At 39.5% G+C, this 17,272-nt stretch overlaps 1 protein-coding gene across 1 annotated transcript in view; it reads left to right on the forward strand.

Annotated features, from left to right (window-relative positions):
* LOC148693523 (uncharacterized) overlaps positions 1-17,200 on the forward strand; it is a 74,878-nt gene extending 57,678 nt beyond the window's left edge. Inside the window, exon 6 of the mRNA XM_088678037.1 lies at positions 17,177-17,200. Within this exon, the coding sequence (XP_088534163.1) occupies positions 17,177-17,200 (24 nt within the window). The remainder of the gene's footprint in view (positions 1-17,176) is intronic.
* The last annotated feature ends 72 nt before the right edge of the window (positions 17,201-17,272 follow it).

Here is a 17,272-nt window from a genome sequence, read left to right on the forward strand (position 1 = left end):
CATGACACTTGATAACGCTTCTCTTTTGTCACAGCTCATGGAAAGGTCCCAAATGCAAAGAGTTGATATATCTAATCTTCAATCAAGGAATAACGTGTTTTCCAATACTTACAATTCGGATTGGAGTGATCATTCAAACTCTATGTGGTGGGAACCTCAAAATGCTCAACAAGGAGGATATTGGCAGCCACCACAACCTCATATTCAATATGCCCAACCAAACTCAAGTTCGTCAATAGATTATAATCAAAAGCTTAATGAATTAATTTGTTTGGTGCAGGGCTCACAAAATCAAGACAATGAGGCTCAACAAGAAGGATATTGGCAGCCATATGAGGAGTTCTATTCAACGCCTATGCAGCCACCACAAAGGTTGGACCACTTGGATAAGAAAATTGGGCAGATCGCGGAGTTCGTAGGACAGTTTCGAGACCAAGGCGAACTCCCTAGTTCAACCATTGCAAATCAGAAGGGAGAATTTGAAAACACCAATGCTATCATGTTGAGAAGTGACAAGGAGGTTGGAACGGACCCTCAACCATCAAAATCAAATCACAAGGAAGAGAAATACACCCAACCCACGGAAAGGGTGGAAACACCTTTACCGGAGGCACCTATTGCTCCTATACCATCTAATACAGGTATGGTTGTTCCAAATTTCATTATTTTTAACCCCGTTCCAACAAGTATCCCTATTCCTTGCAGATTCATGACTTCCAAGGAAGAAGAAGGTGAAAAAGACATCTTGGAAGCCCTTTCAAAGGTGACAAGTAGGGAATGTCATGAATTCATCAAAGAGGACGTTCTTGAAACCACAAAATCCAAAGAAGTTAAATTTGATGACATTGGACAAGTCATAACCATCACTTGCAATCTGGCCAAGTCCAATATCCCTGAAACTTTCAAAGGAGTGGTGTTTGTCATTGAGTTCTTGTCGGACAAAACAAGTAAGTTTTTTTCAAATTCCTTTACATTTTATACTAACTTGCTGTTTTTTATGAATCAGGCACCTACACTAGAATTCAAACCATTGCCGGTTCACTTCAAGTATCACCTTCCATTCAAGGACCAATTCCATGCCGTTTGATTTTATTTATGTTAATAAAAAAAAAAAAAAAAAAAAAAAAAAAAAAAAAAAAAAAAGATTCTAAACATGGAGAAAGGTGGAGCTTCACAAAGGTTGTTTGCGTGAAGCCCCACTACGAGGCGCAGAAGCGGAAGGCATAGAAGCGGGAGGCATAGAAGCGGGAGGCATCGAAGCAGAAGCCATCGGAGCGGGAGGCATCGGAGCTAGAGCATTCCAGGCCTCAATACTTGGCCAAGCGCTGGATGACCCAGGAAAAAGGTGCCTCTGGAGATAAGACGCAAGCCTTTGACGGTCACTGTGAATTCGACCCTCAGATTCTTGCAGCTCATCAAGCTTCCTCTTCATCCCCGACGAATAGTTATTTGCAAGCACATGCAAACTTCTATTCTCGTACTTAAGCTGCTGGATCTCTTGCTTAAGTCTTTCCACCTCTGCCATCAACGATTCCACTTGGCGGGACCGAGCAAGCAGGCGTTGGCCCATGTTGGACACAGAACTCGCACACTGAACACTAAGTGCGAGGGACTCTTGAACGGCCAACTCATCGGACCGTCCTGACAGCAGCCTACTATCTTTTGGAGTGAGGAGGTTTTTAGCTACTATTGTAGCTGTTGTGGCGTCCTGCATCACAGAGTCTTCACCTGAAAGAGGACCGTTAGAAGATAAAAAAGAAGGGCGCCATACATTACCTTGACGGGGCGCAACCGGATCGCTGCTGAGACTCAAATCTAAGCTAAGGTTCGATGAGTTTGCCATTTTTTTCAAAAGTGTTCAAAGAGAAGGGGTGGATGGAGTTAAAATTTCACAAAGGGCCGGAGTCGAGTTTCAGGAATGGGAAATCTTCAGAGTGTGTGTGTTGGGGTGATTGATAGCTCTATAAAAAGCCAAGACGACGCGTCCACCAATTCGAAAAGCCGGAATTTCCGGCGTAATTTAGGCGACGCGTTCTCTGCTTTTCAGAAGACGCGTTCAACTTTGTCAAAAGATTTCTGACAAAGCTGAAAACACGTGGAGGCCATCATCGCAACTACACATCTTTAGCCGACAAAGCGCAAAGTTCGGCGACGCTTTCTCTGCTTTTCAGAAGACGTGTGCAGCTTTGTCAAAAGGAGCCGCATCTGCACTACCACGTGTCGTTCAGAAAGCGAAGGGGCGTCGTTCAGAAATCGAAGGGGCGCCTGCTCAGAAATCGAAGAGGCGTATTCAAAGATCGAAGAGGCGCCACTATTTCAAAAAGCCGGATTTGCGGGATCAAAACGTTTGTCGACAAGGGTAAAAGGTACCACCACTTGATATTATCTCTATATATGTCGACCTTCGTCTTTTATGGCAGGGCAAACCTGAAGAAAATGCCCAACTCTCTCTCACCTCTGAGGGCGCACTCCCAGCAAAGCCTTTCGAAATACTCAATTCTTTCTTCTTCCCCAAAGATGATACCAGATGCCTGGAGTACATATGACCCAGGAGGAAACGGCGGATTGAAGCATGTGCTGATTCATTCACCGCTTCTTCAAAGCAAAGGTATCTCATATCATCAAGGTCAAAAGCAAAAATATCTCATATCATGCTCTTTCCCTGTCTTTTTCTTTGTCCTTGTTCTTACTTGCATGGCAAAGTAAAAGAAGCAATCACCCGGCACTTGGAGTCAGTCTACTGATCTGGAGCCAACTGCCTGGAATCTATTCCTGATTGCTTACCTAGCGTTGCTCTCGAGTAGTCATCTTCAACGGTTGTTACACTTCCAGAGAAGGGACCACTCCTGCAAAGATTGAACAAAGAAACAGATAACAGGAGGAAGCTCAGACCTTCGGGGGAGACCCTAAAAGGAATCCTGCTGCCCAGTTCAAGAGTAGAACAAAGGAAAATCAACGATGGGCGGAAACCAGTTCAAGAGTAAGCCTGTGGAATCACAAAGATCAAAGCCTCAATGCAATCACCAAGGAGAAGAGGGAATTTACACTCCATAACCAGATTTGCGTCCCTAAACTCTTCTCTTTGTTAATTACATTCTGCCATGTTTAGTATGTTTAAATGTTTTTTGTGTGTTTACTTATGTTTTGTGTGAACCATATGCTTAAAACAATGAGGACAATGTTTGATTTAAGTGTGGGGGGGTAACTAAGTTTATTTAATGCAAATTCGTGGGATTTTATCACCCATAACTTCAAATGTTGTTCCTTGCTGTTTTAAGGTGTTTTTAAGTTGTTTTAGAGTGTTTTAGTGTGTTTTGTTTTATAACTCCGAAAATCACATAAAAATTTGAAAAACTTGTTTTAAAAACCCTAAAAAGAGTGTTTTGAGTCGTTTTTGTGTGTTTGTGTCTTAGGGTACCTTCCAACACAATGATAAGGATTTGGTTTATAATTGCATGACGGTTAGAAAGAGTTATAAACATAGAGAAAAGTTTGATTTACTCTTGGTATATGCTTGGTTATGGTTATAATGTATGACTTCACATGCAATCATAAAAGAAAAAAATTCGTTTTTGTAACATGCTTGAAGGAAGGGACTCAAACAAACACTACAACCCTGAGAGACTTGAGCCTATAACGTTCTTTGGAGAGTATAATCTGTGATTTCTTGTTTTCTAAAGTCGTTGCATGATCTCATTATTCTTTGCTTGGTTACTACTTAGAAGGCGTTTCATCATATAGTTCCAAATGCTAGAACTCATGCCCATTTCATTCAAAGCATGTTATTGATTTGCATAACACATATTCAAGAAGAAGTTGTGTAGTGACCACCACCATAGCCAAATAGCCTTACTTCCCATACTTCGTATATGTTGTAAGTTTTAACCCCGTTGAGCCTCGTTTTGCCTTTATTCCTTGTTTACCCACATCACCCCTTACCTAGCTTAGAGTAGGACTTTCCTATACCCTTGTTCTTAAAGTTTAGTGAGCATGACTTAAATGAATTCCTTTTGAGTTACATTATGCAAGAAAATGAGTGTGGGGGAGTAAAAGTTTGTTCTTACGTTTATATGTATGTTTTGAGATTCAAAAGAAAAAGAAGAAAAGAAAAAAAAAAAAAAAAAAAAAAAAAAAGGAGTGAAAATAAGTAAGAATGAACTCACGAGCGTTGATGGTTGAAGAAAGGGTCCAAAAAGTTGAATATGGCCCTAAGTTTTGTGTGATTTTCCCTTGGGTGTTCAAAGTTGACTTCTGCGTTCTTAAGGGAATTCTAAGTGTCTAATTCAATACTTTGCTCACTATTGCTTTAAGAATGTTTGTTTATCCTTCACCTTTCATTGTTAGCCAATACCCTAGCCCCGTTACTACCCTTTGACTTCTATATTGAGTGTTATGTATTTCAATTGTGGAGTTTGAACTTGGTATGAGCTTATGGTGTCACTGGTTCTCGCGTCTAAGTAGTAGCATTCTATTCATGAGATCATATCTAAACATGCTTATTAACTCCAGAAAATGCTTTCCTTATTATAACATATGTGAGTGTTCGTCTACATGTTTACATCAATCTTCTCACATATACCTAGTGTAGGGTGTGTAGTCAGAAAATCTGTGTGAAAAACGAGAGTACATCTAGTAAGAAATTGAGGGAATTCTCTAAAGGCATGTTACTACATTTGAAATGTGTTTTAATTGCTTAATTGTGAACTAGTATGTGGTGACTATGATTAAGAATGTACTTAAGTGTAAAGATGGCTCAAATCTGTGAGAATAATGATTTTTAACTTGTCATGTGCATTGGAAGTCCCTGATACGATTGTTGGAAGGTGTAGGTTGTGTTTTGTTCTTTTTGTTTTGTTTTTCTGTTTTGCTCGAGGACTAGCAAAAGCTAAGTGTGGGGGTATTTGATAGGAGCATATTTATGCGACTTAAATGGCTTGTTCTCGTACATTTACGTTATGTTTCTTTAGTTATTTTAGTACTTTAAGCTATTTTCGTGTGTTTGTAGGTCCAAAGGGCTAAAGGAGCAAAAAGATGCATTTTGGAGACTTTTGGAGCACTTTTAGGCTAAGGACGGATAGCTTATGCTTGAAGCCAAAGTGTTGGACGAAATTGAAGACCTAATTGGAGCCAAAGTGTTGGAACCTTGTTCTCTTTAGTTTTAGGACATTTAAACCTTTCCTAATCCCAATCATGCCATGCATAACACACATCCATTCTAACACATTGTCATTGCACATGCATTTCCTTCATTAGTTAACCCACATGCACTTATCACTTATCATCACCACATATCATATCACTTAATCACTTATCACTTATCATCACCACTTAACCACTTATCATATCATAACCACATATCATATCACTTATCACTTATCACTTAACATAACATCCACCTACTTCACCTACAACATCCACTTCACCTACAACATCCACCTACTTCACCTACAACATCCACCCACTTCACCTACAACATCCACCCACTTCACCTACAACATCCACCTACTTCACCTACAACATCCACTTCACCTACAACATCCACCTACTTCACCTACAACATCCACCTACTTCACCTACAAATGACATAGCCATATGTTCCCTCCACTACTCCTATAAATACCCTTGCATTCATTCATTCATGAACATCTCATTTTCATACACAACACACCACAAACACATCCCTTTCTCTCTTAGCCGTGAGCTTCCCATCTCTTCCCTTATAATCCAAACACCACTCCTCATCCATTTCCATAATTCCCCACTCCATTCCACATACACCTAAAGCCCTAAACATCTCCTTAGACCTTGTGCTACAACAACGAGGAAGAGAAGAGTGCCTAAACGTTCATACAATTCAAGTTTGAGTTGTTGGAATGTTTAGGTGTTTCTTTGATTTCAAAGTTTAAATTTAATTCTCTTTGTTTTGTATGTATGAGGAATGGAAGAGAAGAGTGCCTAAACGTTCATACAATTCAAGTTTGAGGTGTTGGAATGTTTAGGTGTTTCTTTGATTTCAAAGTTATGAGGAACTAAACCCCCTTTAGCTAGGGGGTGATTCGAAACTATGTTTATATTTGCAATATGAATTGATTAACTTTCGTTGGAATTTCATAAGTTGTTGATTCAATTTGTTTAACCGTTTGATTGATAACTTATTTATGTATGTTTATTAAGAATGCGCGCTTAATTTTCATGCATGAATATGACGCTAGAATATAAGTGAATTTCACCTAATCGTTATGAACTTATATTCACAAGTAGTGGAGGTTGCTTATAAACAATCGCGTTAAACGAATTCTTGGCATAAGTTTCATGCGTATTCCATAGTAACGAATGCCTCATCAACACTTATAGTTTTCATGTTGCTTAATGATCTTTGATTGTATCTTTATTGTGCTGTTCACGTAAAGGACTTTTGGAGAATGTTGTGAATTGCGTTGCGCTAACCCATCCAATTCATTAACTTAAGGAAAACTTGACGGTTAATTTAAGCGGACCTAATTAACCCGGAGTGTTGAGTTTCATAATTTATCGAAAGACCAACTGAGAATCAATATTGTATGCAAGTGTAACATATGTGGAGATGACCCCCTTAGCCATTCTATCATCCATTCATTCCATTCCATCAAATTTGTTTTACAATCTGTTTAGTTTATTACTTGTTTTGTTATTTCAATTTTCGTATAAATCTAAATCCCCCTTTACTTTATTGTCCAATTTAGTTAGAAAGTATCTTAGTTTGTGTTTTTAAGAGTTTTGATTCAATTTATTTCCCAATTTCGTCCAAATTCACCAAAGTGCTCAAAACTGCCCAGAAAGTGTTTTTAAGGCAGTTTTGAGTGTTTTGGGTGATGTTTGAGTCTTTTGGTTTGTTTTAGTGTTTTAAAGTTTGGTTTTACATTCTTTGAGTCTAGTTTAGTGTTTTATATTGTGTTTTTATGTTTTTGAGTCAAATCCAAGTGATTAACAATCCCTCCTAATCCCCGGTCTAGAACGATCCCTACTTATACATATACTACAATTTGACAAAAAGAGGGTTTAATTTGTGCGCGTATAATTCTCGCATCAATGGGGAAGTGATTGATTTTAATATTTCTGAAACTATGAGATATCCCGTTGATGACCATTCTTGTTTTTCCATTGATGTTATCGATTCTTTGGCGCAGGTATACCTTGAAGAATTGAACGAGGACGCCCTGGAAACAACCATCACTAAGGCCATAGAGCGCAAAAATGAAGGATTTGGGCCAATGCAAGGCCACGGCAAGGAGGAGGAATTCTTTGCAATGGGTTCTAGTGAAGAAATAATTGAGGTTGTGGCAGACCTTGAGTCATTGCCACAACAATATGGTAAGGTTCCACTCTCACTTTCAAATTCAGTTTCCACTAAGATGCTACCTTCTGTTGTTCAGGCACCATCGCTTGAACTTAAGCCGTTGCCGGACCATTTGAAGTATGTGTTTTTGGGAAAAGGCGAAACATTGCCCGTCATCATTTCATCAAGTCTCACGGCAATGGAGGAGGAGAAGCTTGTGAGGGTGCTGCGAGAGCACAAAACGGCCATAGGGTGGACTTTGGCCGACATTAAAGGAATAAGCCCTACCACATGCATGCACCGTATACTTCTTGAGGAGGGGGCTAAACCAACTCGAGAGGCTCAACGCCGTCTCAACCCTCCGATGATGGAAGTGGTAAAGAAGGAAATAATCAAGCTTTTGGATTGCGGAGTGATCTACCCTATCTCCGATAGCCGTTGGGTCTCTCCAGTTCAAGTCGTTCCCAAGAAGTCCGGAGTAACTGTTATCAAGAATGATGAGAATGAGCTCGTGCCTACACGCATTCAGACTGGATGGCGGGTATGTATCGATTACCGGAAGCTAAATGCCATGACTAGGAAAGATCACTTTCCTTTGCCATTCATCGACCAGATGCTCGAAAGGTTAGCCGGTCATGCTTTTTACTGTTTTCTTGATGGATACTCTGGATATAACCAAATTGTGATAGCCCCGGATGATCAAGAGAAGACCACATTCACATGTCCCTTTGGAACATTTGCTTATCGTCGCATGCCATTTGGCTTATGCAACGCACCGGCCACTTTCCAAAGGTGTAATGTAAGTATATTTTCCGATTTTGTTGAAAAGATCATTGAGGTTTTCATGGATGATTTCAGTGTCTTTGGGAGTTCATTTGATAATTGCTTGGATAATCTGACCTTAATTTTGAAACGATGTGTTGAAACTAACCTTGTCTTGAATTGGGAGAAATGTCACTTTATGGTGAAACAAGGTATAGTTTTAGGACATATTGTTTCAGAAAAAGGAATTGCAGTAGATAAATCGAAAATAGACCTTGTACGTCACTTACCCTCTCCTACTTCGGTTAGAGAGGTACGTTCGTTTCTTGGCCATGCAGGGTTCTATAGGCGTTTTATCAAGGACTTCTCCAAGATGTCCAACCCTCTTTGCCGATTGCTTCAAAAAGATGTGCCATTCAAGTTTGATGAAGAGTGTAATTCGGCATTTAACCAACTCAAGGAGAAGCTAGTCTCGGCCCCCATTATTGTACCTCCAGATTGGAGCCTTCCGTTCGAGCTCATGTGCGATGCATCCGACTATGCATTAGGAGCTGTTCTAGGACAAAGAAGAGACAAGCGGCCGCATGTCATATACTATGCCTCTCGGACTCTCAATGATGCCCAATTGAACTACTCCACGACGGAAAAAGAACTTCTAGCTGTGGTTTTTGCTTTAGATAAATTTCGTTCATATTTAATTGGTACTAAAGTAATCGTTTATTCTGATCATGCAGCTTTGAGGTACTTGCTCACGAAAAAGGAAGCAAAGCCGAGGCTTATCCGTTGGATTCTTCTTCTTCAAGAATTTGATATTGAAATCCGGGATAAGAAAGGAAGCGAGAATGTAGTGGCTGACCATTTAAGCCGAATGATCCACGAGGAGCATGAACATGCCGTACCTATCCCTGAAACTTTTCCCGATGAGCAGCTGCTATCCATTGAGGTAAGTGAACCATGGTATGCAGATTTAGTGAATTACTTGGTGACTAAACAAATTCCAAATGAACTAAACAAGCACCAACGTGATAAGCTTAAAAATGATGCACGTTTCTATGTTTGGGATGACCCTTATTTGTGGAAGTATTGCTCAGATCAAATTGTACGTAGATGTGTGCATGATTCTTAATTTCACTCAATTCTAAGCTTTTGTCACACATATGCATGTGGTGGTCATTTTGGCACACAACGCACTGCCCTCAAGGTTCTAGAGTGTGGTTTTTATTGGCCGACTATATTTAGGGATGCTAGAACCTTTTGTATGTCTTGTGATCGTTGCCAACGAATGGGTAACATAGGTACCAAGGACCAAATGCCGCAAACCCCTGTCTTTAATGTTGAAATTTTTGATGTTTGGGGCATTGATTTCATGGGCCCTTTCCCTCCATCTTATGGTTTCACTTATATCTTGCTAGCCGTTGATTATGTTTCTAAATGGGTGGAAGCAAAAGCCACCCGTACTAACGATTCTAAGGTAGTTGCAGATTTCGTGAAAACTAACATTTTTGCTAGGTTTGGAATGCCGAGAGTAATCATAAGTGATGGAGGGTCTCACTTTTGCAATCGGACCATTGAGGCGTTGCTAAGAAAGTACCATGTCAACCATAAGGACTCCACACCTTACCATCCTCAAACAAATGGCCAAGCCGAGGTGTCTAACCGAGAAATAAAACAAATTTTGGAGAAGACCGTTGGACCAACAAGGAGGGATTGGAGCTTACGTTTAGATGATGCACTGTGGGCATATCGTACGGCATACAAAACACCCATTGGGATGTCACCTTTTCGGCTCGTCTATGGTAAGCCATGTCATTTGCCCGTAGAGTTAGAGCACAAGGCACATTGGGCCGTGAAGATTTTCAACATGGACATAGATGCAGCGGGAGTTCATAGGAAGCTCCAATTGAATGAACTTGAGGAGATTCGGAATGAAGCCTATGAGAATGCCCGGATGTACAAAGCCAAGACCAAAGCATTCCATGATAAAATGATTCGAACCAAGACCTTCACAGTTGGGCAGAAAGTGTTACTTTTTAACTCTCGCCTACGTTTGTTTCCTGGTAAGTTGCGTTCTAAATGGATTGGCCCGTTTGTTGTTACTAATGTTTTCCCTCATGGTGCAGTGCAAATCAAAAGTTCAAGGACGCAGCAAGAATTCAAAGTGAATGGGCATCGATTGAAGCCCTATTACGAGATGTTTGAGGAGCATGTCGTGGAGGAGGTACCCCTCCATGCCGTGGAACCTAGTCAAGCTTAAACGGAGGTACCGTCCGGCTGCAAGACGTAAAAGAAAGCGCTTCGTGGGAGGCAACCCATGCATCCGAATAGAGAAGAACTTGGAAACCCCTTTAAGAGACTTATTTTTATTCCTTTCTTTTTCTTTACTGCCTTTACTTTGCTTTCTTTCTCGAATTTGTTTATTTGCTTGCTCTGTTGTGACTTTCTGCTTAAAACATTGAGGACAAAGTTTGATTTAAGTGTGGGGGGGGGGGGTAAACAATTTGTATTTGCATGAATTTCGTGGGATTTATTCACCTTTCACTTAGAATGTTGTTTCTTGCTGTTTTAAGCGTTTTTAGAGTGTTTTAGTGTGTTTTATAGTGTCTTGGTATAAAACTCCGAAAATTTGATAAAAATTTAAAAAAAATAAAATAAAATAAAATAAAAAAAAAATTCTTTTCTTTGTTGCTATTTCGTTTCTGCCTTGTTAGGTTGTTTAGTTGTTATTGTTTGTTTGTTTATTAATTGTGTGAGTCTATGATTGTAACATTGAGAAAATGTTTGATTTATTGATAGGCACTGCTAAACAAAGAAAGATGGTGCTTCACAAAGGGTGTTTGCTTGAGGCCCCACTACGTGGCTTTACTCTTGAAGCGGAAGGCGTAGGAACAGAAGGCGTAGGAGCGGAAGGCGTAGGAACAGAAGGCATCGGAGCGGAAGGCATAGGAGCAGAAGGCATCGAAGATAGAGCATTCCGGGCCTCAATACTTGGCCAAGCGCTGGATGAGCCAGGAAAAAGGTGCCTCTGGAGGAAAGACGAGAACCTTTGACGGTCACTGTGAATCCGACCTTCAGACTCTTGCAGCTCATCAAGCTTCCTCTTCATGCCCGTCGAATAGTTGTTTGCAAGCACGTGCAAACTTCTATTCTCATACTTCAGCTGCTGGATCTCCTGCTTGAGACTTTCCACCTCTGCCATCAATGATTCCACCTGACGGGAGCGGGCAAGCAGGCGTTGGCCCATGTTGGACACAGAACTCGCACACTGAACACTAAGTGCGAGGGACTCTTGAACGGCCAACTCATCGGACCGTCCTGACAGCAGCCTACTATCTTTTGGAGTGAGGAGGTTCCTAGCTACTATTGTAGCTGTTGTGGCGTCCTGCATCACGGAGTCTTCACCTGTGAGAGGACCGTTAGAAGAAAAGAAAGAAGGGCGCCATACATTACCTTGACGCGGCGCGCCCGTATCACTGCTAAGGCTCAATTCCAAGCTAAGGTTCGATGAGTTTGCCATTTTTTTTAAAAGTGTTCAAAGAGAAGGGATGGAGTTAAATTTCAAAGGGCCGGAGTCGATTTTCAAGAATGGGAAATCTGCAGAGTGTGTTTGTTGTGGTGATCGATAGCTCAATAAAAAAGCCAAGGCGACGCGTCCACCAATTCAAAAAAAAAAGCCGGAATCTCCGGCGTAATTTAGGCGACGCTTTCTCGGCTTTTCAGAAGGCGCGTTCAACTTTGTCAAAAGATTTCTTCTTTTCAGACAACACGTGGAGGCCATCATCACAACTACACATCTTTAGCCGACAAGCGCAAAGTTCGGCGACGCTTTCTCTGCTTTTCAGAAGACGCGTGCAGCTTTGTCAAAAGGAGCCGCATCTGCACTACCACGTGTCGTTCAGAAATCGAAGGGGCGCCTGCTCAGAAATCGAAGAGGCGTGTTCAGAAATCGAAGAGGCGTGTTCAGAGATCGAAGAGGCGCCACTATTTCAAAAAGCCAGATTTGCGGGATCAAAACGTTTGTCGACAAAGGTAAAAAGTACCACCACTTGATATTATCTCTATATATGTCGACCTTCGTCTTTTATGGCAGGGCAAACCTGAAGAAAAATGCCCAACTCTCCCTCACCTCTGAGGGCGCACTCCCAGCAAAGCCTTTCGAAAGACTCAATTATTTCTTCTTCCCCAAAGATGATACCAGATGCCTGGAGTACATATGACCCAGGAGGAAACAGCACAACAAATACATGTGCTGATTCATTCACCGCTTCTTCAAAAGCAAAGGTATCTCATATCATCAAGGTCAAAAGCAAAAGTATCTCATATCATGCTCTTTCCCTGTCTTTTTCTTTGTCCTTATTCTTACTCGCATGGCAAAGTAAAACAAGCAATCAGCCGGCACTTGGAGTCAGTCTTCCGTTCTGGAGCCAACTGCCTGGAATCTATTCCTGATTGCTTACCTAGCGTTGCTCTCGATTAGTCATCTTCAACGGTTGATACACTTCCGGAGAAGGGACCACTTCTGCAAAGGGGAGCGAGTAAGGCAAGTGCAAATGATACATTGAAGCATGTGGAGACAAACATAGGCTGAGTTATCCTCCAACCCTTTTCAATACGAATTGGAAAGATTGAACAAAGAAACAGATAAAAGGGATAAGCTCAGACCTTCGGGGGAGACCAAAAGAACCATCCTGCTGCCCAGTTCAAGAAGTAGCACAAAGGAAAATCAACGATGGGCAGAAACCAGTTCAAGAGTAAGCCTGTGGAATCACAAAGATCAAAAGCCTCAATGCAATTACCAAGGAGAAGATGGAATTTACACTCTATAACCAGATTTGCGTCTCTAAACTCTTCTCTTTGTTAATTACATTATGCCATGTTTAGTATGTTTAAGTGCTTTTTGTGTATTTACTTATGTTTTGTGTGAATCTATGCTTAAAACATTGAAGACAATGTTTGATTTAAGTGTGGGGGGGTAACTAAGTATATTTGATGCAAATTCGTGCGATTTATTCACCTATCACTTCACATGTTGTTTCTCACTGTTTTAAAACTGTTTTAGTGTGTTTTGTCTTAAAAATTTGAAAATCCCATAAAAATTTGAAAAATTGTTTTGAAAAACCCAAAAAGAGTTGTTTTAAAGTTGTTTTTGTGTGTGTGTTTGTGTCTTAGGATACCTTCCAACACAATAATAAGGATTTGGTTTGTAATTACATGACTGTTAAAAAGAGTTATTAACATAGAGAAAAGTTTGATTTACTCTTGGTATATGCTTGGTTATGGTTATAATGTATGACTTCACATGCAATCATAAAAGAAAATTTAGTTTTTGTAACATGCCTGAAGGAAGGAACTCAAACAAATGCTACAACCCTGAGAGACTTGAGCCTATAACGTTCTTTGGAGAGTATAATCTGTGATTTCTTGTTTTCTAAAGTCGTTGCATGATCTCATTATTCTTTGCTTGGTTACTACTTAGAAGGCGTTTCATCATATAGTTCCAAATGCTAGAACTCATGCCCATTTCATTCAAAGCATGTTATTGATTTGCATAACACATATTCAAGATGAAGTTGTGTAGTTGCCACCATAGCCAAATAGCCTCGCTTCCCATATTTCGTATATGTTGTAAGTTTTACCCCCGTTGAGCCATGTTAACCCATGTTCTTTGTTAACCCACTTTATCTTCACCTAACCTAGAATATGACCGTCCTTACCCTTGTTCTTAAAAGATAGTGAGCATGACTTAATTGAATTCCTTTTGAGTTACATTATGAAAGAAAATAAGTGTGGGGGAGAGAATGTTTAAGTGTTGATGTTTTGAGATTCAAAAGAAAAGAAAAGAGAAAAAAAAAAAAAAAAAAAAAAAAAAAAAGAAGAAAAAGAAAAAGAAAAAAAAAAATGAAAGAATAAGTGATTGAAGAAAGGTTCCAAAACACCAATTCTGGGCGTAAATTGTCTAAATTCTCCCTTTTTGTTCAAAAGTTGAGTTTTCATTCAAAAGTGAATTCTAAGTTGATTCAAATGCTTGCTCACTATTTCTTTAAGAACCTTTGTTTTCCATATCCCTTCTTTGTTATCCACATACCCCAAGCCCCGTTACAACCCTTGACTTCTATCTTGAGTGTTGTGTATTTCAATTTGTGGAGTTTGAACTTGGTATGAGCTTATGGTGTCACTGGTTCTCGCATCTAAGTAGTAGCATTCCATTCATGAGATCATATCTAAACATGCTTATTAACTCCAGAAATTGCTTCCTTTGAAATACATATATGTGAGTGTTCGTTTTTATGTTTACATCAATCTTCTCACATATAACTAGTTTAGGGTGTGTAGTCAGAAAATCTGAGTGAGAATCGAGTTCATATCTTGTAAGGAATTGAGCAAATTCTCTAAGGCATGTTACTACATTCAAAACATGGTTTTAAATGCTTAATTGTGAACTAGTATATGGTGACTATGATTAAGAATGTACTTAAGTGTGAAGATGACTAAAATCTGTGAGAATGATGATTTTTAACTTGTCATGTGCATTGGAAATCCCTAAGACGGTTGTTGGAAGGTTTAGGTTGTGTTTTACGTGTTTAGTGTCGTTTTGTTTATTTGTTTTTATTCTGTTTTGCTCGAGGACTAGCAAAAGCTAAGTGTGGGGGTATTTGATAGGAGCATATTCATGCGACTTAAATGGCTTGTTCTCGTGCATTTACGTTATGTTTCTCTCGTTATTTTAGTCCTTTATGCTTCTTTTGTGTGTTTTTAGGTTCTAAGGGCCTAGGGAGCAAGAAAGTGCATTTTGAGGCCATTTGGAGCATTTTTGGGCATGGATTGGATAGCTTATCCATGGAGCCAAGAGGATGGACGAATTTGAAGGCCTTGTATGCACTTGAAGACACAAAACAATGGCCCTAACCCAATTACATTCACCTTGCCTTGGGCTTAACACAAACACCATTCCTTGCCATGCAAGGGGGAGCAATTTGGGTCCATTTCATGTACTTAAACTCTAGCCCAATCCACAATCACTTCAAAGCCATGCAAAACCTTTCAACACCCTTTAATCATCCCCCTTTAAGTTATGATTTTATTTCCTAACCCTACATGCATTATTTATTAGTATCTTTACAAGACATTATCATTGCATAACATTCCATTTCCACCTCTTTCCCACCTAATTCACATGCCTTCATTCATTCTTTATTCCACTTACACTCATCATCACACACCTTAGCAATCAACACATGCAATCACATGCATCACAACCACAAAGAACCATCCACAAAACACTTTGCCGTGAGTTCCCACTCCCATTTCCAGCTTTCCATAACTTTTCCTAGTTGTTTTATTACATACATTCCCCCTTCATTATTCCAAACACATGCACCCATAATCATTCATCCCCTCCTAGCTGCAATATTCCCTCTTTTGTTCCCCCATTTCACCTATAAATAAGCATCCAACACTCCTCAAAATTCACTTACTCTTCCATACACATTTTCAGTTACAAACACCAAGCAACAAACCCATTCCATTGCCGTGAGTCCCACTTCATTTTCTGCATATTTTCTCTTCATTCTTCCATCTCCAACCACTCCCTACTCCATTCCACATACACCTAAAGCCCTTAAGCTCACCTTAGACCTTGTGCTACAACAACGAGGAAGAAAAGAGTGCTTAAACGTTCATACAATTCAAGTTTGAGTTGTTGGAATGTTTAGGTGTTTCTTTGATTTCAAAGTTTAAATTTAATTCTCTTTGTTTTGTACGTATGAGAAGGGAAGAGAAGAGTGCCTAAACGTTCATACAATTCACGTTTGAGTTGTTGGAATGTTTAGGTGTTTCTTTGATTTCAAAGTTATGAGGAACTAAACCCCCTTTAGCTAGGGGGTGATTCGAAACTATGTTTATATTTGCAATTTGAATTGATTACGTTTGGTTGGAATTTCATAAGTTGTGGATTCAATTCGTTTAACTGTTTGATTGATAACTTATTTATGTATGTTCATTGAGATTGCAAGCTTAATTTTCATGCATAATTATGACGCTAGAATATAAGTGAATTTCACCTAATCGCTATGAACTTATATTCACAAGTAGTGGAGGTTGCTTATAAACAATCGCGTTAAACGAATTCTTGGCATAAGTTTCATGCGTATTCCATAGTAACGAATGCCTCGTCGATGTTTATGATTTCCGTTGAACTTAATGATCTTTGTTGAATGTCTCTATCATGCGTATTCCATAGTTAGGGACTTTGATTAAGAATAATTTGGTTGTAATGCGTATTCCATTCAATCCAACGAATTTAGGGAAATCTGAAAGTTAATCTAAGCGGATCTAATTAACTTGGAGCATTGAGTTTCACAACTTATCGAAAGACCAACTGAGAATCAATTTTGTTTTGCAAGTGTAACATGTGTGGAGAAGAACCCCTTGGCTATTCCATCATCCATATTTTTATCACATTCATATTTACATTTTGCCTTTAATTATATTCTGTCTTTTTAATTTAATATCGTCCAACCACAATTCCCCCCCCCCCTATTTTGTTAAGTCTTAATCATTCGTATTTGTTTTATTTTTGTATCTTTAAGCTTTTGGAGTCATAAACAATTGCAAATTCGTCTAAATCAAGTTCTAGCTTCTATTTGAGTCAATTTGATTGTTTTAGACAATTTGAGTTTTTCAAAGCCTTTCTGAGTCATAGTAGTCTTGTTAAGAGTATTTTAATTTAGTTTTTATGTTTTTAAGTCAATTTAGAAGGTTTTAGCAAGCCCTCCTAATCCCCGGTCTAGAACGATCCCTCACTTATCCATTCTACTACAATTGTCAAACGAGGGTTTAATTTGAGTGTTAAGTAAAATCTCGCATCATGGAGAGATTAAACCTTAGGATCTGAGTGAAAAATTTGAGTGAAATCTGTGAGGAGTAGAGTTGAGGCGAATTCTATCTGAAGCATTTGGGTATGGTGACCTTGAAGTTGTAAGACATGGAGAAATATCTTTATACGTTACAATTGATACGATTCTTTGAAGTGGCAATCTTTTGAGTTGAATGAATGACAAAATCTTCATTGGTTCTTATTAGTTTGTTTAAAGCATGTTTTAGCCAAATTGTTTGCAGCGTTTGTAGATGTTTGTGGGTGTCATCACTGTAAACCCTCAGGAGACACAACTCCTCCATCTAGGGACACCTAGGGGTTCA

The sequence above is a fragment of the Pyrus communis genome, chromosome 10 (genome assembly GCF_041283825.1).
Source record: "Pyrus communis isolate YQ-2024b chromosome 10, ASM4128382v1, whole genome shotgun sequence".
NCBI classification, from domain to species: domain Eukaryota; kingdom Viridiplantae; phylum Streptophyta; class Magnoliopsida; order Rosales; family Rosaceae; genus Pyrus; species Pyrus communis.